The 19,415-nt window shown below is 55.1% G+C and overlaps 2 protein-coding genes across 2 annotated transcripts; one reads left to right on the forward strand and one right to left on the reverse strand.

The window, feature by feature from the left end:
- Positions 1-842: 842 nt before the first annotated feature.
- Arhgap9 (Rho GTPase activating protein 9) lies at positions 843-7,871 on the forward strand. The gene is made up of 14 exons (XM_051170600.1): positions 843-1,023; positions 2,868-2,948; positions 3,666-3,724; positions 3,980-4,073; positions 4,289-4,384; positions 4,466-4,564; positions 4,743-4,884; positions 4,976-5,086; positions 5,718-5,816; positions 5,974-6,051; positions 6,176-6,229; positions 6,484-6,618; positions 7,067-7,172; positions 7,658-7,871. Exons 1-14 carry the CDS (start codon positions 1,021-1,023, stop codon positions 7,827-7,829), a joined length of 1,329 nt encoding a protein of 442 aa, XP_051026557.1. The 5' UTR covers positions 843-1,020; the 3' UTR covers positions 7,830-7,871.
- Positions 7,872-8,121: 250 nt separating this feature from the next.
- Positions 8,122-18,816, reverse strand: Gli1 (GLI family zinc finger 1). Its single transcript, XM_051170525.1, has 13 exons — positions 18,758-18,816; positions 18,406-18,517; positions 15,641-15,768; positions 15,330-15,422; positions 14,772-14,967; positions 14,448-14,592; positions 13,980-14,069; positions 13,753-13,890; positions 13,321-13,470; positions 12,362-12,526; positions 11,689-11,919; positions 10,374-10,638; positions 8,122-10,009 (listed from the first exon to the last, which is right to left on the reverse strand). Exons 3-13 carry the CDS (start codon positions 15,738-15,740, stop codon positions 8,268-8,270), a joined length of 3,315 nt encoding a protein of 1,104 aa, XP_051026482.1. The 5' UTR covers positions 15,741-15,768; positions 18,406-18,517; positions 18,758-18,816; the 3' UTR covers positions 8,122-8,267.
- Between the last annotated feature and the right edge of the window lie 599 nt (positions 18,817-19,415).

Consider the following 19,415-nt stretch of genomic DNA (forward strand, 5'->3'; position numbering starts at 1 on the left):
GGCAGATCTCTGAGTTCGAGGCCAGCCTGGTCTACACAGCGAGTCCAGGACAGCCAAGGTTACACAGAGAAACCCTGTCTCGAAAACAAACAAATAAAGAAGAAGAACTGAGAAGAGGGAAGAGGAGGCCAGGGTAAATGAGAAGAACACAATGGAGGCAGGAGGCCGAGGTGGTCTGAGAAGACCGTGCAGGAGCAGGAAGAGAGGAAGAGTAGCCATAAAGGAAGTCCAGGATGAGAGAGGACAGCCAAGTTACAGAGGCCTGGAGGGGATAGGGTGTCCAGGGCAACAGAAGGAACGCCAACAGACTGCTTTTTCTCCAGTTCTGACTCCTAGCCCAGGGCAAGGTTTGTCCTCTGTCCTGTCTTTGAGCCAGGACACCAGCAAGTTTCTTCTAAAATTGTAAGTCCCTTGCTGGGCCCCTCCTCTTCCCTCTCTTTCATCAATCATCTTTCGAGCCAGGGTCTTACTCTGTAGCAGACCCAGCTGACCCAGACTCCTTATGTAGGCCAGACCGACCTCAGACTCCAAGAGTTGACCTGTGTCAGCCTCCCAAGTGCTGAGATTACAAGCAAGGCTGGCTGGCTGGCTCTCTGCTCTCTCTCTCTCTCTCTCTCTCTCTCTCTCTCTCTCTCTCTCTCTCTCTCTCTCTCTCTCTCTCTCTCTCTCTCTCTCTCTTTCTCACTAGTAGACAACAACGCTCTTTTCTCTCATACTCCCCTAGCACTGTCCCTCGCTTCTTGGTGCTGTCTTTTTTTTTTTTTTTAGGGGGTGGGTGCTGTCTTTTAAACTCTGAAAGATGTGAGGTAGGGGTGCTCTCTCCTCCTCACCTCACCCCCCCAAAAAAAGCCTGTTCCCCTTTCCTGCAGCCCTGGGGCGGGGTTGCGTGGGGGAGGAGGGAAGTTGGCAACAGGAAGTGAGGAGAGGAGTAAAGAAGACTGTGAGGGGAGAGTTTGTAAAAAGCAGCCAGGGGGAACTGGGGTTCTACCCCAGTACCAGGGTCACCCTGGCCCAGAGCTGATGGTGAGTAAAGGGAGAGACTGGGAGGGACAGGGGCGGGATAACCACGCCCAACTTCCCTCCTCCCCCATCCCCCGCTCCCCTGGCAGGATCCCAGCTCCTCCTGTCACAGCCCTCCACCTACTGTAATCTCGGGGAGGCCTTCTCCGACATCCCCGGGTCCCTCCCTGCGCAGCAGACCTTGTACTCCCCTCCCATCTCCCACCACAAGCTGGACGCCTCGGGGCGGCTCCCAACAGCACAGAATTCTAAAGAGAAAGGCTGTGTGTGTGTGTCCTTCCTTCAGCTATCAGACCGTGGAGACACGGGCCCCTAAGAATGAGGATCACCCCAGGACTCTTAATGCTGGAGAAGTAAAAGGCTGGGGTCCTGATGCCCCCCAGAAAAGGAGCTTGTCTCCCAGGAAGACAGTTCACTCTGTTCTCACAACTAGTCAGAACTTCTTTCAGCAGATAACGGAGCTGAGCAGGGACCTTAACTAGGACTTTTTTTTAATTCGGTTTGGTTTTTAGAGACAGGGTTTCTCTGTGTAGCCTTGGCTGTCCTGGACTCACTCTGTAGACCAGGCTGGCCTTGAACTCACAGAAATCTGCCTGCCTCTGTCTCCCTGAGTGCTGGGATTAAAGCCGTGTGCCACCATGCCTGGCCTAACTAGGACTTCTTTTTTTTTGGGGGGGGGGGGTTGAGACAGGGTTTCTCTGGGTAGCCTTGGTTGTCCTAGACTCATATTGTAGACCAAGCTGGCCTCGAATTCACAGCGATCCTCCTGCCTCTGGCTCCCAAGTACGAGGATTAAAGGCGTGTGCCACCATGCCCGGCTTAACTAGGACTTCTTTTTTTTTTTTAATTTTGTTTTTTCGAGACAGGGTTTCTCTATATAGCCTTGGCTGTCCTGGACTTGCTTTGTAGACCAGGCTGGCCTCGAACTCACAGCGATCCGCCTGCCTCTGCCTCCCGAGTGCTGGGATTAAAGACGTGCGCCACCACGCCCGGCAACTAGGACTTCTTAATTACTGTGATGATGATGATGACGATGATCATAATGATGATTTGAGACAGGGTCTCACTATGTAGCTCTGGCTGCCCTGAAACTCACTATGTGGACAAGGCTGCCTTGAACTCACAGAGATCCACTGGTGTCTGCCTCCCAGGTGCTGGGGTTAAAGGTGTGCACCACCACGCCTGGCTGTGTGATTATCTCTTGCCCTCTATTCTAAACCTAAACGTCATGTGAGGACCCCAGAAGCAGAGTCGAGAAGTCACTGGGTCTATTTATATGACTGATCCACTTCTCAATGTGGCCACATTGAGGAAATGATTTTACTGTCATAGTTTTATGTGTATGGGTGTTTCACCTGCATGTGTGTATACCTGTGTATCACATGTATGCAGTACCCGCAGAGGCCAGAAGAGGGTGTCAGTTCTTCTGCCAATGGAGTTACAGTTCTTAGCCCTACCCAGGATGCCCCTCCAGGAGGCAACCTATGCTCTTAGCCATTGGTCTATCTCTCCAACCCAGACAAAGCTTTCTCTGTTCTTTAGCCTTGCCTCTTCAATTGCTTACTAGAGATGACTGACAAGGCTTAGATTGCCAGAGTTGCCAGGACACAGGCTTTGGCCCTAACAGCTCCAGGAAGACCTGTACCCCACCTCGGGATGCTGCTGCTCCTGGGCCACAGTCCCATTGTCTCAAGACACGTCCCTCCTGCTTGTCCCATTGTCCCCTCAGTGCCCCCTCCCCTTCTCCCTGGGGCTCTCAGAAGATCAGAAGAAAGAGAAAATTGTGAGAAGTGTTGAGACATGTTGAGGTACCATCTGGGTGTTGCTTTGTCTCCCCCTAAACTCAGAAACCTGGCTCCATGGAAGAGACAGAGACTTTGATTAGAGACCGTGGTGCCCTACAATCTCAGGAATGGCTCGATTCACAGGTGAGATTCCCCCCTCCTCCCCACTTCTCAGCCACAGGTTAAAAAGTTAACTTTTTTTTTTTTTAAGATGTATTTATTTATTATATATACAGTGTTCTGGCTGCATGTACACCTGCAGGCCAGAAGAAAGCATCAGATCACATTATATGGTGGTTGTGAGCGACCATGTGGTTGGTGGGAATTGAACTCAGGACCTCTGGAGGATCAGTCAGTGCCCTCAACCTCTGAGCCATCTCTCCAGCCCCAAAAGTTAACTTTCTTATGCCTTTCCCCTTAAAACAGTGCCCTCCCACTCACAGTTAACACCCCCGCACCCTCCAAGTCCCCCTTTCCTTTTACAACTTAGGCCCTCCAAACTGAAGGTCCCTCCACCTGTTTCAGTTTCCCACCCTCAGGGTTTATCAAGCCTCAAGCACATGCAAAGCACCCAGGGCTTGATGGTCAGAACAGCCTGGAGCCTCGAGGCCTTGCCAGGCGCTGCCAGGGCTCCCAGAGGACCCCCGTGTGACTCTGTAGAGCCCCTTTCCTGACTTGGAATGCCATGATCCTCTCTGCAACACCCCCAACTCCTGCTCCTCGAAAACCTTTTCTTTCTGGACGGTTGCTCTTTTCCAGTCTCCCCAATGCCAACCTTTAAAGGGCCTCACTTCTGGGAGACCCCCCTGGCGGCCGCGGGTGGTACAGGTGTTTTACAGGGTATACTCGTGTCCTTCCCAGGAGGAGAAGTCAGGCCTACTCAACATGACCAAGATTGCCCAAGGAGGGCGCAAACTCAGGTGAGAACTCAATATGCCAGGGGCCTGGGTTGTGGGATTTTACAGGGTATGGTGCGGGGAGCTCAAGCGCTCCAGGTGAGAGTCTTTTCTTTTCCCCCTGAAACAGGGTTTCTCCATGTAGCCTTGGCTGTCCTGGAACTTACTCTGTAGACCAGGCTGGCCTCGAAGTCACAGAGATCCCCCATTCTCGGCTCAAGTGAAATTCTAAAATGACCTTTTAACTACCTCTACTCCTCCCGCTCTCCTCCCCCACAGGAAGAACTGGGGCCCTGCTTGGGTGGTGTTGACTGCTAACAGCCTTGTGTTCTACCGGGAGCGGCCACCGCAGTCTGCACCCTCCCAAGGCTGGGTGAGTATCGGCCAGGGGGGCAGAGCGGCAAGGTTTTTTTTTTTTTTTGCGGGGGAGGTACTGGTTTGCGCCTCAGGCTGACTGAGGCGGGGTGGGAGTGCGGCGAAGAAGGAAATGGAGAAGAAAGTAAAGGAAAGAGGAAGCCGCTCACCTCCCCCAAGAGGGAAGCAATGAGGAAACAAACTCTTAGCCTCAGTTTCTCCTGTAAATGCCAGGCGCCAGCTGGGAGCCGGCCGGAAAGTAGCGTGGACTTGCGAGGGGCGGCCCTGGCTAATGGGCGCCACCTGTCCAGCCGCAGAAACGTCCTGCACGTGAGTGCCTTCCCGGGGTCCCCTAAAGACGTAGGGGACGGAGTGGGCGGGGTGACCGATTCCCTCACGCGCCACCCCCAGATCCGGACGGTCCCCGGCCATGAGTTCCTGCTGCAGTGGGACGAGGAGACCGAGCTGCGAGCCTGGCACCGCGCGCTGCGGGCCGTCATCGAGCGGCTGGTGAGAAGGATGCAGACCCCGGGAAGGGGAGACCCGCGTGGACCGAGGGAGCGGGGAGGGGCAGCAAAGGGCTACGGAGACCAGGAGGTCTCGGGGTGGAATGTGGGGGCCCAGCATGACAGTGGGGGTGCAGACGTTCTCCCTTCCGACCCCTCGTCCCCCGGCCCGCGGGGTCTAGGATCGGGAGAACCCCTTGGAGCTGCGTCTATCGGGCTCCGGACCCGCAGAGCTGGCGGAGCTGAGCGCTGGTGAGGACGACGAATTGGAGTCGGAGCCGGTGTCCAAGTCACTACTACGGCTGAGCAGCCGCAGAACTTCCAGTACGAGGCGGGACGGAGCTGGCCGGGCTCGGGTGCAGGGAAAGGGCTCTGCGTTCGGCCTGGAAGCCCACGGCCCTGCTGGATTTCCCAGGTCGGTGTACGGAGGGCACTGAGCAGAAGAACCGCGTGCGCAACAAGTTAAAGCGGTTGATCGCCAAGAGACCAACCTTGCAGAGCCTTCAGGAGCGCGGCCTGTTCCGAGGTAGGGAGGACACTGCCCCCGCCCCCCCGCTGGGGCGCCCATTGCTCTTTGTACCGGCTTTACTAGTGTTTTTATGTTGTGTAGATTTTGGTTTTCTTTTTCTTTCTCTTTCTTTTTTTTTTTTTTTTCTTTTGAGACAGGGTCTCTCTGTGTAGCCTTGGCTGTCCTGGACTCACTTTGTAGACCAGGCTGGCCTCGAACTCACAGAGATCCGTCTGCCTCTGCCTCCCGAGTGCTGGGATTATGCCGGTTTTGGTTTTCTATCAAGTTTTATTACTGTTGAAACAGGCTGTCAGTATTTATCCTAGACTTTCCTCCAACTTGGGCAATCCTCCTGCCTCAGCCTCCTGAGTGTTGTTGGATTACAGGTAAGAGGCACCACACCATGCCTGATTTTATGAGAGCGTTTTTCAGGATCTTTATGTTCCGAACCTCAGCGTTAACCAAAACTCTAGTGAGGCTCAAAGTAGAACTTCCAGACTAGATTTAGAGCGTACTTAATGCCCCTGCTTCTCCACCGCCCCGTGGGCCCCTGCCCCTGCCTCCTTGTTTGAGGGTCAGAGGGAGGGGCTTCTTGCCCCCAGGTGGCAGCAGGCCCCCCCATTTCTCACCACCCTCACTTCCTCTGCAGACCAGGTTTTTGGTTGCCAGTTGGAATCACTGTGCCAACGGGAAGGGGACACCGTGCCCAGCTTTGTCCGGCTTTGCGTTGAGGCTGTGGATAAAAAAGGTTATTTTCTCAAAGACTCCCCAAATCTCCCCTTTCAAACCGCCCTAGGTCCCCTCACCCCATCTCTGCCTTTCTACTGGCCCCTTTCCCCCTCAGACCCCTCACGGGCACCACTTTAGAGTTAGAACTGTCCTCTTCCCTGTCCCTCATCTCCCAGGTCTAGATGTGGACGGCATTTACCGGGTGAGTGGGAACCTGGCAGTGGTCCAGAAACTCCGATTCCTGGTAGACAGAGGTGAGACAGCTTGGGAGGAACTGGATGGGTCTGTGAACCCCACCACCATCACCACAAGGGATTCTGAGTGAGGGAGTTGGAACTGTACGTGTTAGCTAATGGTCTCTTCTGATGCATGTTACAGAACGGGCAGTAACCTCCGATGGGAGATACATGTTCCCAGAGCAACAGGGACAAGGTACTTATATGGGAAGGCCCCAGGCTCTCTCTCAAAAACAAACAAACAAAAACCACTAACTTATAAGCCCTCTTTGTACCCCACGCAACCTCCCATGTCCCCATTCCCCACTTTGTTGTCATGCCCTGCTGTGGACCACCACCACATTCCTGTGACCTGTTTTGACTGGGTTTCCTCAAAATTCCTCGTCTTTGAATCTGGATTTCTCTGGCTTTTCTGAGTCTTCAATGCAAAGGACCTCTTTTTCCTTCTAGAAGGCAAATTAGATTTAGACAATGATGAATGGGATGATATTCACGTGGTCACGGGAGCCTTGAAGCTTTTTCTCCGCGAGCTGCCACAGCCTCTGGTGCCTCCACCACTGCTGCCTGATTTCCGTGATGCCCTTGGTAAAAGCTCATGGACCACACTCCTGACACGGGAGGGCGCACAATAGAAAGCAGAACAGAGGGTCCCTTCCATCTTCACTGTGGGAACGGGAAATAGTTTATATGCCAGCTCTAGTTGTTTTTTTTGGAGGGTGGGAATGTTTAGAAGGCTGAACAAAAAAGAATTCTAAAAGTCGCTTGCTGCCAGGCTACCTGGAAGAGTGGAGGGCTGTGTATGGGTCAGCAGCGGCAAGGTCCTGTGTGTGTGTGTGTGTGTGTGTGTGTGTGTGTGTGTGTGTGAGAGAGAGAGAGAGAGAGAGAGAGAGAGAGAGAGAGAGAGAGAGAGAGAGAGAGAGAGCTAGACAAATGATATCATTATTCATGGACTTGTTGGAAAGAGGGAACTTAGCCACCCTATCCACTCTATCGTAGTGTTTTCTCTAACCTCAGCCCCTGTCGCTCCCTCTAGAACTTTCTGAGCCAGAGCAGTGCCTCTCTAAAATACAGAAATTAGTAGACTCGTTGCCGAGGCCCAACCATGACACTTTGCAGTATATCCTGGAGCACCTATGCAGGTCAGGGAGACTCATCGTCCTTGTTGGTGCTGGTGAGGGTGGAGCAGGGCATTCACTGGGGAGGGACCCTGACCAGGGAGGGTGGAGACAGGGGGATGCTGACACATGTCCAAGCCTTGGTAAGGCAGCATCCAACAGGAGGTGGGGGGCAGCGAGGGGGGGGGGACACGAACACAAGATAAAATGAGGGATGCTGTGAAAAGAGTAACGGCTTCTTCGCTCTTCCTTCTCTGGCCTTGTCTCTGACACTGTGCGCAGGGAGGACTCTAGGGGTGGGCCCTGGAGCTGAGAACCAGTTGTACCCCGCTTGTACCTGCAGATTGTATGCTGAAGGTTTCTCCACTGGCCTATCTCTGCTCTTCATTATGTCTGTACTGGTTCCTCCAGCCAGCAGGGTGCGCTCCACCTTGCTCAGACCTACTGGGGCCATTCTGGTTTGCAGTGGGAAGCCATAGTCTCTCTGTCCCCCTTGGTTTTGTCCTCAGGGTGATAGCACACTCCGATAAGAACCGCATGACTGCTCACAACCTGGGGATCGTGTTTGGACCCACGCTGTTTCGACCTGAGCAGGAGGCCTCTGACATGACAGCTCATGTTTTCTACCCTGGCCAGCTGATTCAGCTGATGCTCAATAATTTTGCCAGCGTCTTCAGCTGACTCGGGCGCGGATGGGGAGCACGCTTGCCTCCTGTGACCTGTCAGCCACGGGCGTGGATAGGGAGCACGCTTGCCTCCTGTGACCTGTCAGCCACGGGCGCGGATGGGGAGCACGCTTGCCTCCTGTGACCTGTCAGCCAGGGGTGGCAGGTTGCCTGTTTGGGAGATAGCCTGAAGGGCATTCTTCATTCTCTGAGTCTCACTTGCTCTCTTAGTGGGAGGCAGGGGGAGGCGCTCTGAAGAGGAAGGTGTATGAACCCCACTTCTACTCTCCCCAGCACGACGTGTATTGTTCTCAGCATTCCTTTATTGTCAGGAAACTGTCATTATTAAAGTTTCTTTTTCCTGGAACATACATAGACTAAATACAGGCCTTCCATCCCTGGGCACCCCATGCAGCCACTGTGGAAGCATGATCAGGGTGGGTTCCTTGTTCTTTTAGGCATTAGAGTTGAGGACTTGTGTCTCTCCCGGCAGAGACCCCAGTAAGACACTCATGTTGCCCACTGCCATGTTGGGGGGCCCGGAGGGAGGTGGGGTAATTTTAGAGCTGTCCCCTTGCTCGTGGGAAGGAGGAGGGCTCAGCCCCTGGGCCTCATCTAGAATAGCCACAAAGTCCAGCTGAGTGTTGTCCAGGTCAAGAGAGTCCAGAGGATTGCACACCTGCCCTTCAGGGGGAGGGTACAAGGCAGGGCCTGCTCCTAGCCTGCCCACTTCAGGGTGGCCACAGCTGGGGTTGGTGTCCCCCACCTTGAGGGGCCCATAGCAAGGGGGCAGTGGGGGCAGCAGCCGGGGAGGTGCTGCTGGCTTATGGGAAAGCCTGTTTACCCCCACTGCCAAAGTTTCATGGCACTGAGAAGGGGAGGGATAGGAGCCTGACTTGTGATTGGCCAAAGTAGATGCAAAGCCAGGTCCGTATGCAGCTGCTGGGGCCTTGGCAGGGCTCTGACTAACTTGAGAACCCCCTAGAAACTTGGGGCTCTGATACGGAAGTTCCTGGTGGGGGAGCCCTCCCCGGCCTCTGCCCTCCCACAGCAATTCCTGCTGTGATTGAATGTAATCGCACACAAGCTGAGCTTTGAGCTGTCCTGTGGAATGAGAGAGAGGGTCGAAGCTGAGGCCAGGCCTGGATTCTGACAGAAGATAATCATGCGGAGGCTGGGGATAAGCACCTGACTGGGGATACTGGGGTGGAGGGGGCTGGGGTAAATGGGAAAATGGAGGTTGTGGACCTGGGGACCCTTCACCGGGATGGGCATTGAGACAAGGTGCCAATCCAGCAGAGTCAGACCCCACTGGGCACCCTTGCTCCGGCTTTACCTGCGCTTGTCCGTAGTGTTCAAGTTGAGGACACTGGCTATAGGTTCCACTTGGAGCCTTAGTGCCACTATATGCCCCAGAGTGGGAGGGAAACTCATTCCATGTTTCTGGGCTAGGGTCAGGATAGGAGAGCTGCTGGGGACAGTGGCTAGGGCCATAGTTGGTCGGTGGACCAGGCCCAAGAGGCAGGGAACCCGGACCCCTAGCTCCGTAAGGCTCAGCCGCTGTCCCCTCAGGCCCCCCATATCCCAGAGTATCAGCAGATGAAAAGTCCATGTATGGGTTCAGACCATCGCCCATCATGGAAGTTCCAACCTCTGGCTCCTCCTGTAGCCCTCTTGTGTCCATAGCAACGTTTTCAGTGATGCTGGGAGGCTGTGGCGAATAGACAGAGGTAGGGAGGTGGGGATCGAAGGTCCGCCCTGTCGCCACGCTAGGGGGCGTATGGACACATCCCAAGCTCTTGAACCTTTGGACTCTGGCTGGAGCAGGGTGGTCAGCAGCCCGGGCTGGGTCACTAGCCCTCCGGGTGACCCCTGCATTGGGGTTGTATCCTGGGTACTCGGCGCGGCTTCTCCAAGGAGGTACAGGAAGACCCCCCATTCTATCCAGGCTGTGAGCTGAAGCAGGTGGAGTGCCGCTCCCCCTGGCGGAAGCATATCTTGCTCGGAGCAGGTAGTGCTGGGCAGGTGTGAGGCCAGGTAGTGACAATGCCCCATTCTCTGGAGGGGATCCCGGCGGGAAAGGGGACGCCAAGGAGGACCGGCGGCTGACCGTATAAGCGGAACTAATGCTGCTAGAACTGCTGCTGCGGCGGTCGAGGGAAACTGGGGGGCCCAGACGGCGGGACACAGGAGCGCCTACAACCGAGAAAAAGCAGGTGGTTGGGGGTCCCCTTGATTCTCACCCTGCCCCCACCCCCGCCTGCCGATCCCGCAGAATAACTTTGACTTGGAACTTCACTGTAGAGTCCCAGGCTTTCGCGACTTAGCTACACGGTCTCTCCTTTGCCTATCCCTAGTCTGCTTCAGCAGGGACTCCATGCGCAGTCACAGCGATAACATATCACAGGTGTATTAAATAAACACTGTTCTGCCGCAGTGGTGGGGATACGGGTGGGGGGGCTGTGCAAATGGAAGCTCAAAGCACGATCTGAGCTTGTCACCCTTAGCTCAACGCAGCAACATACGACCCCCGACACACACACACACACACCCCTCTCACCAGCGTGGGTTAAGTTGGGCAGTTTGAGACCCCGGGACCCTATTGGCCGGAGCTGGTGCAGCTGATCCAGCCTGAGGTTCTCCAGGCGGCGAAGAGTGGAGAGTCCGGTGGCCGCAACACAAGGTCCTTCATCTAAGCTCGACAGGTCCTCGGTGCTGCCCCCTGCGTTGCCAGTCATCTCCACGCCGCTGTCGGTGTTGGCTGCGCTGCCTGCTGGGGAGTGGTCACTGCTGCAGGAAGACTGTGCTCCTGGGCTCTGCTGTGGCTGTGAGGAGGATGAGAGCGGAAAGTGGCACCCTCCCCAACTCCTTCCGTGAGTGCCTGAAGCCTGTGTCCCAGTGATTACAAGGGCTGAGGATTAAGTGGGCAAGAAAATGTGAGAGGCACCTGCTGGGGCGCCCAGCCTGCTTCCTCCTAGGACCCTGACAGTTTCTCTTTACTGTGTAGATAAAGTGCTTTTTGAGAATGAATCCATAGGCGGCTGAAGATTTCCTTTTTTTCTTTCTTTCTTTTTTTTCTTTTTTTCTTTTTGGTTTTTCGAGACAGGGTTTCTCTGTGTAGCCTTGGCCATCATGGACTCGCTTTGTAGACCAGGCTGGCCTCGAACTCACAGCGATCCGCCTGCCTCTGCCTCCCGAGTGCTGGGATTAAAGGCGTGCACCACGCCCGGCTTCTTTCTTTCTTTCTTTCTTTCTTTCTTTCTTTTTAGACAGGGTCTCTCTGTGTTAGCCTTGCCTGGACTCGCTTTGTAGATCAGGCTGGCCTCGAACTTACAGAGATCCACCTGTCTCTGCCTCCTGAGTGCTGGGATTAAAGGCCTGCACCACCAAGCCTGGCTCTTTTTTTTTTTTTTTTAAAGAGATGAGTTTATTTATTATTTATATAGTGAGTGCTCTGCCTGCATGTAGGCCTATAGACCAGAAGAGAGCACCAGATTTCATTGTAGATGGTTATGAGCCATCATTTGGTTGCTGGGAATTGAATTCAGGACCTTTGGAAGAACAGCCAGTGCTCTTAACCACTGAGCCATCTCTCCAGCCCAAGATTAACTTTGTGGTAGAGCGTTTGCCTACTTCATATTCCGAGAAGCAGCCCACCCTCCCAAAAGAAGTGAATGTGTTGGGCCAATTAGACAATTGGCACTATTATAGCAGCCTTAGATGAGGTCGGCCTTGAAACAACACTGAGTCCGGAGACAGGCAGGCGGGGCTGGCCACAGAAGACTAGTGTGCACAGGAGGAGATGCTTCTGGGAAAGCGCTAGAGAGGGGTCACAGGGCACGGTGGGGAACAGAGGCAGAGTTTCCTGGGCTCACCATGTTACCCTCAGGCACAGCCAGTCGGCTCTCTTCCCTGATGGATCCGCCTTCCCTTTCCCGCTTGGGCTCCACTGTGGAAAGGGATGGTGCCCGTGGCAAGGGACCATCCCCTCGATGCCGCTTGGTCACGTGGGCATCGGGACCATGCACTGTCTTGACGTGTTTGCGGAGTGAGCTGGGGTCTGTGTAGCGCTTGGTACAGCCAGGGAGCTTGCACACATATGGCTTCTGTTGAGTAGAGAGCCAAGCCAGAAGGCCAAAGGGATGAAAGCAAAAGATCTCAGACAGAAGGCTACAAGATGGGGAAGGGACGAAGGACACCAGGAAGTATGGGGAGCGGGGAGCCCTCAGGTAGGGTGAATCATGAGGGGCTAGGAGGGTTAGGGAAACAGATGGCTGGGGCTAGGAGAAAATAGGTGGCCCCAAGGCTGTGAGGCCACCTAAAATTGGAAGCTGAAGGGGTCAGGGGTCTATTTTAGACTGACCCTTGGCTGGTTAGACCAGAGCAGCAAGTGGAAACTCTTGTTTTCAGAGAGTGTGTCCTGTGTGACCCTCACAGGAGGGGAGCTCACCTCTGTGGGTGTGGAGTGAGTCCTGGGTCAAGGGGCTCTTTTCAGGGGGTACGCTTAGGAAGCCTCTCAGGTCAGGGAGTCTCAGTTTCAGCTCTCACCTCGTTGGAGTGGGTCCGATTCTGGTGCTTGGCGCGGTCGCTGGCATTGCTGAAGGCCTTGCTGCAGCCTTCCTGTTCACACATGTAAGGCTTCTCCCCCGTGTGCGAGCGAAGGTGCGTCTTCAGGTTCTCAAGGCGTGAGTATGACTTCCGACACCCCTCAAACTGGGGGTGTGAAGGGGCCAAGCAACGTTTCTCAGATAGGGCAATGGAGATTTAAGGATTTACACCAGAGACTACAGCTAAAAGTGGGGTTACATGGGGACCTAGGAGAATGCAAGGGTTGGTGCACAAGAGCAGATGGGAGCTAACAGCAGAGAAAAATGGAAACACCACAGGGTGAGGGACGGCAGTGGAGGAACAGGGCCCTCTCTGTACAGGGCTCACACGGTCCTAGAGTGGGTCGTCTAGGGGGTCAGGCTTACACGAATGTCATTGATGCAGTAGCTATCCACTAGGCAGTGTCCTAGCAATAGTACTAAGGGACCCACTTAAATAAAGGATTCATAAATATATATTATTTATTTTATTATTTTGTTTTTTAATTTTTATTTTAAGATTATTATGTATACAGTGCTCTGCCTGCACGTATACCTTTAGGCCAGAGGAGGGCATCAGATCACATTATAGATGGTTGTGAGCCACCATGTGGTTTCTGGGAATTGAACTCAGGACCTCTGAAAGAGCAGTCAGTGCTCTTAACCTCTGGGCCATCTCTCCAGCCCCTTATTTTGGTTTTTATTGAGGCAGGATCTCACTGTGTAGTTTTGGCTGGCCTTGAATTCCCTATGTAGACCAGGCTAGCCTCAAACTCATAGAGATACGCTTGCCTCTGCCTTCCAAGTGTTGGAATTAAGATTTGCACCACCAAGCCAGTTGGTGGTGGCGCTTACGAATGGAAGTCTACCTTGGACTCTACCATGATTTGGCACCAACATGGGGAGGGGCGGGTGCCTCACCGTGCACTTGTGTGGCTTCTCGCCCGTGTGTCTGCGCATGTGCACCACCAGCATGTACTGGGCTTTGAAGGGCCTCAGCTCCCTGGAGCAGCCTCCCCAGTGGCACACGAACTCCTTCCTCTCGCCGTGGATATGCTCGCTGTTGATATGCTGAGGCAAAAAGACAGACAAGAGGCTTTCCAAGGTCCCAGATGCCACGCAAACCCTGAAGCATCCTTTTCAGGTCACTAGCCATCATCCTTAGCTCCGCCCCTGGGGTGGGACTAGGGAAGCGACACGCCCACATCTCGGGTCTTCTAGCCAGCTAGCTTCCTGGGCAGGGCTGAGCATGCAACCTCTGACCTCTGCACCCTTGAATCTTCTGCCCTCAGCCAGACCACAATAACCCCACTACAGGCTCCCACCAGCCATCTGTTACCCCCTGGGGCTCACGTGCACCAGCTGCTCCTGGGAGTCAAACTCCTGACTGCAACCATCCCAGCGGCAGTCGGTCTCATACACAGACTCAGGCTCTGGTTTCTCCTCTCTCTCCAGCTCCTCCCGCCCAGCCAGAATCCCTAGCAAGTGATCCTAGGGCAAGAGGGACGATCTTAGGGTCATTTGCGTGGCACGTTTCGTCTTGCTCAGGTCCAGAGGGGAAGCCCTGCCCCTTCCCCTACCTGTGTGCCTGTGGAGCCAGGGCTAGACATGTCCCCTTCCAAAGGCTCTTCTGGGCACTTGCTGACCATCATGCTGAGCTCCGACTTCAGCTTCCCCAGGGGAAGAGGTAATGAGGGTGGAGTGGTCAGAAGGCAAGACATGCCAGGTCTTTCTGCCCTATAGCCCCACCCCACCCACCTAAATAGCAGGATCCGGTGTGTGTGTGTGTGTGTATGTGTGTGTGTGTGTGTGTGTGTGTGTGTGTGTGTGTGTGTGTGTACGGACTTCCTCCACAGCCTGCACTGATGAACAGGCATGCTCTGGTAAAGTCTGAGTCCACCCCAACGGCCGAACACCTCCATGCATATACCTCTACTGTCCTGGTACCCAAGGCTTGTAGACCTGCCGTCTCTCTTTGCCTGGCCCCTGCTAAGCCACCCAGTCTGAGCTGGAGAAGCCAAATACTACAGACATGTGGAGGGCCCCACCTGGCAGGTTGGACGTGGTCCCCGAGACTGAGGGTGAAACATCATTGCACCTCGAGTAGAGTCGTGTGGAACACAGGGCTGGACTCCATAGGAGGGTGACGTCCCTTTTTGGTGACTCATCTGCGGTGGGAATCCTAGAGACGGGCTAGGTGAAGAGGAGGCTGTTAGTCACATCTATCCGTCATCACAGCCCTTGTGCTATTCTGCAGGGTGCCTGGAAGGCTTGGTTGAGGGAGCCCCGGGGACGTTCTGGGGAAGGGTCTGAGTCTTCTAATGGGTCTTAGTATGTATTTTAGGGGTCTCTTAGTTTGAGGCTGCCAGCACCTCATGGTGCCAATGGAGAGATGTCCGTAGGAACCTCCTGGAGATGCGCAGCGTGAGTTGATGAAAGCCACGAGGGAGCTGGGTGAGGTGCGGATGACTGTTTGTAGGTCGAGGCTGGCATCAGAAAGAGGCGACATGGAGAGCGCCCGCTTCTTTGTCAATCTGACTGAACTCCGGGGAGGAGGGAAGAGTGGCCCTGGGGCAGGAGATAGGAGTTGAGATACAGTGATGGAGGGCTGGAGAGATACAGGGCTGGAGAGATGGCTCGGTGGGTAAGAACACTTGCTGTTCTTCCAGAGGACCCGAGTGTGATTCCCAGCACCTCCCAGGCAGCTCACAACCTGTAACCCCACAGCCTTGACCTCTACACGCACACACTCACACAGATACAAACACATGCCTCCTTAAAAAATAAAAACAGGTCCACCAGAAGAACCTCTTGGTTGCTCTCTGAACACTTTCTTATCTGGACGTTTCTTCTGTTGAGTTTGGTCCTCACTTCCCCCTTCAGGACCAGTCCCCAGGGGCAGAGGGAAGGCAGAGTGCCTGAGTTCTCACCCTCAGTGCAGCCGTTGGTCTCTCTGGCAGACCCGTAACCCTGGGGCCCTGACGTAAAGTTGGCTTGATGGCAAAAGGGCAAGCCAGAAAGTCCTGGAAAAGAGAGACAGCTGGTGTGGGGCATTTGAATGGGAGACGCAGGGCTTACTTTGAATCCCACATAAGATAAGATCCCAGCATACATGGCTCACAATCCTCCTGTAGCTAGGAAACTAGCACAGGGTAGGAATGGGGCTGAGAGGGACCCTGGGGCTGTGAGAGGTCTGCCACCGCGTCCTCCTGGAGGCCCAGGAACTGGTCAGTGTACTTACCTTCTGTCCCCATGCTGGGGAGCCCTTGGCTGGGGAGGGGGTGGAGACAGCACGGCTCAGCATAGCTATTGTCTTCTGGTGGAGTCATGGAGTTGAACATGGTGTCTCAGGGAAGCCTGAGGGGGGCACTGCAGAAAGGATACAGAAAGGAAGGCAGATCTGCAAGTTATAAAGATGGAGAGAAACAGACAGTACATGACACAAACCCATGGCCAGCATGTCCCCCGTGGCCCCATCTCCTCTCTCAGAGACTAGTCATGGAAATCCAGTGGAAATATGTCATTCAGCTGTGTTTAGAAGCAGAAACATCCCGAAGAGCAGGCAAGAGGCAGCCGGTCAGTCCTGTGGGTCTATTGGGGGTGGGGATCAGGTAGGAGCTTCCTGGTCTGTGTACCTATGCAGGTGGGAATGGTATGGACTTGATCCAAGTTCTGGGTGATATTACTGTCATGAGCCCTATACTGTCTTTTTTTTTTTTTTTTTTTCCCCATCTACGGTTTCTCGTTCTGGCCATGGGCCAGCTGTGAGGAGTATGATGGAACACACTGAAGGTCTGACTCCATGCCCAGGGCAGCTCACTCTGCCAGAGTCCAAGAACTCAATATGCAGTCTCTCCAGCGCCCAGTAGAGGGAGACCTCGCTTCAGTCCAGATTGGCTGGTGGGGCCAGAAGAAAACACAAATGCTGTGTCCTCTCAGACAGAGAACAGTGTGTGGGAGGGAATGAAGCTTCAGAGCAGAAAGGAAGGTTTGCGTCGGGCCTACTTAACCTAGTTTTGGGGGGTTAGTGGAAAAGGGCTTCGAGGAAAGGCTTGATGAGAACGAGAAAGTCTTCCTCTTCAGGAAGGCGTTAGAGAGCGAGGAGCTGGTGCGAGGTCCACTTTTCCTCCTCAACCAGCTTCCAATCCACTCCACGTTTTCCGGTCTTCCGGGAGCCGAGGGTGGGGTGGGGCGGGGTGGGGTGGAGAACCACCGGGAGCGGGCCAGCCTGACGGCGCGGTGGGTGATCCCGGGATGCTGGGACTTAGGGTGAGGGCGGGGTAAAATGGGGAACGGAACCCGTACCCTACGACCCGAGGGGCTGTAGCCTGGGCTACCTTTGCTAACTACTCCTTTTCCAACTGAGACCCGGATCTCGCATCCCAGACCTCCCAGCTCGACCTTGGCACTAACGTTGGGGGTGGGGGGCACAGCTGGCTGGCAGCTGGATGAGGGGGCACGTCTCCCGCCCCTCTCTTCCTCTGACTCATTGACGGCTAGAAGAGGACTTGTAAGAGACCCCCGGACGCTAGATGTTTCCTCAAAGATGTCACTTTCATCTCCCCGTCCCATTGCCTGACCGCCCCAAAGAGACGCGGTGGAAACCGGGCGACAGCCCTCTCCGCCCACGCGTGCCACAGCCTACACTCACGCCTTTCCCCCAACCCTTCGTGCCAGTAAAGAAGATGTCGCTAACTTTTCCTGTTTCAGTAAAAGTTTTCTGGGCGGGATGGGGGCAGAGAGCACTGAGAGTTAGCCTGCCAGAGGCCCGAATCATCTTCCGTGGAGTCCTCTATGCACCCCGACTCCCCAACTCCCAGGAGTCGGCCCCACCTCCTTCTCCCGGTCCCGCCTTCCCCGCCCCCGTGCCTTCTCGGCCCACCCAAGTCGCCGCCGCAGGCTCCGGCTGCAGACGGCTCAGCTTCCCCCGCCCGCCTGGGGAGCCCAGAAAAAGGGGGGGGGGGGCGAAGGGTGGAACATTCTTCCCTTCTCTCAGCGCATCTTGAAAGCAGGCACTGGGGGCACTATTGGAAAGTGGGGTCCCTATAGTGGAGTGGGGGAAAAGAAAACTAGAAACCACAGAGAAAGAAGTGCTTGAGTGGATAGGGTGTGCACTCAGGGGACGCTTTGGATTCCTGAGCATCTCAGTCAGCTTCTTAAGGGTTAACACTATAGACCCCCGGGAACCCCCTAGTGACGTCAAGGGCGAGTCGGAGACGTCTGTCCAGCGGGGGATGCCCGGGGAAATAATGGGGGGGGTCCTTCTGAACCCCGCCCCCTAGGGAAAATCACGCGCGTTCAAGAACTTTTCTCCTAGAAAACTGCCCATCTTCCTGCCAGCACAGGAGGGAAAGACCTAAACCACAGAGTCCCTGGCTCTCCGGACGCCCCAAACCCACGGTCTCTATAGAGTCCCCAAAGCTAACTGTCCTGGGTTGATTGTTTCAGGGTCACGGGGCCTGAAAGAGGATTCAGAGCGGCGAGCAAGGGCAGGCAGGGTGGTCTGAGCAGAGGAGGGGCCTCGGTCCCCAGCTCCCGTTCGGGCGGGGGGCCAACCGGGATACACAAGCTGGCAGTGGCCAGTGGTCCCGCTCTGCCCCAGTAGGGGTCTCCTGGCGCCTGCCTTCAGCTGCCCCGGTGGTCCTGAGGTCAGAGGGTCAAGCCAAGGTCTCCCCAGCTCCTGCTCTCCCTCAGAGTCCGGCCCACAGTCCTCAGGACTCAGAAATTCAAAATTCCTAGGGATTTTTTTTTTCCCCCTAAGGCCTACACCACACGTTAGGAAACCCACCCAGCCTCCTTCCTAGTCCAAAACCACTTTTTTTTTTGGCCCCCAAAACCCACGGGCACATCTGTCACAGCAAAGGTCAGGAATCCGACCCCAGCCCGGCCCTCAGGGATTGTGTTGCCTCTCACACTCTTATCCCCACCCTACTGAACGCTCCCTTCTTTTGCGGTGGGTCCAGTCTCAGAAACACTGACGTCTTCCCACGGCGCTCAGAGACGCACCTGGAGTTCCCTCTACCACGCAGACCTCCAGCTGGCCGTCCCAACTGCCTCTTCATCCCAACCTCAAGAGGAGAGGTTTCTAATATGTGGGAAGAGGCGCGAACAAAGAGACCTGAGACAGATACAGACTGTCAGAAGAAAAAGGAGGTGCAGAGAAAAGGAGGCAAGAATTAAAGAAAAACAAGAAAAACAGCCAAACTTCCTAACAGCTCACCCGAATCTCTCCCACCCCATAGCTCCCCTGCGCCCCAGGTCTTCTTCTGTGATAGAGTCCCTAGGCGTCAGAGCATCTCCTCAGCCCCCTCCCCCATCGCTCCCAGGTGGTCTGTCCTCCTGCCAACCCCCCTCTCACCTCCGTCGGGGCGCAGGGCTCAGGATGCGTGGTCCAGGGCTGGAAACTGGGCTGGGGGGGGGGCGCGGGGGAGGTTGCTGCGGGGAAGGGGGGGGGGCGACAGGGCCACTGCAGCGCAGCTTCAGTGCCACCCCACCCCCCCCAACCTGGCCCCCAGCCCTCCCGCCGGCCCCGCCAGGCCGCGAGCCGGGACCACCCGCGAGAAGCGCAAACTTTTTTTTTTTTTTTTCCTTTTGCAAAAAACTTTTTCTCGCTCTTGCCACCCGCGCGCTGCTGCTCTTCCCGCTCACTTTCCTCCTATATCCTTCCTTCGGGCCGTTCTAGAAGATGAGGTAGGATGGATAGAAGCTAGAGAGGGGGTGCCGGGCTTATGGCACCCCCAGGACCCCCAGGATCCTCCCCCTCCCTTGAGGGACCCTATACTGCCTACTACCCCCCCCCAACACGCTGCTCTTGGTGGGCGGTAAATCCCGGCACGGATTCCTGGATCGGCTGTCCACGCAGAGGATCTGAACCGGAGCCAGGAAAACATTGAGGAAAATATTGCGTGGCGGGAGAGGGGATGGGTGGGATGGGGGTAGGGGAAGCTCACTCCAGAAAGTTAACTTTGAAGGTACGGCCGCCGGCTTTCATTGGTCTTAGCTGAGCATTCTCCATG

This window comes from Acomys russatus, chromosome 28 (assembly GCF_903995435.1).
Source record: "Acomys russatus chromosome 28, mAcoRus1.1, whole genome shotgun sequence".
In the NCBI taxonomy this organism is placed as follows: Eukaryota; Metazoa; Chordata; class Mammalia; order Rodentia; family Muridae; genus Acomys; species Acomys russatus.

Bases quoted from the DNA above. Each gene is read 5' to 3' on its own strand.
- Arhgap9 (XM_051170600.1), top strand. The intron at 5,087-5,717 runs GTAGGGAGGACA...CTTCCTCTGCAG, and splicing joins GGAGCGCGGCCTGTTCCGAG to ACCAGGTTTTTGGTTGCCAG. The intron at 6,052-6,175 runs GTGAGACAGCTT...TGCATGTTACAG, and splicing joins CCGATTCCTGGTAGACAGAG to AACGGGCAGTAACCTCCGAT.
- Gli1 (XM_051170525.1), bottom strand. From the start codon at position 15,740: ATGTTCAACTCCATGACTCCACCAGAAGACAATAGCTATGCTGAGCCG. The intron at 15,423-15,640 runs GTAAGTACACTG...TCTCTTTTCCAG, and splicing joins CCCCAGCATGGGGACAGAAG to GACTTTCTGGCTTGCCCTTT. The intron at 13,891-13,979 runs GTAGGGGAAGGG...CTCTTGCCCTAG, and splicing joins CTGGCTCCACAGGCACACAG to GATCACTTGCTAGGGATTCT.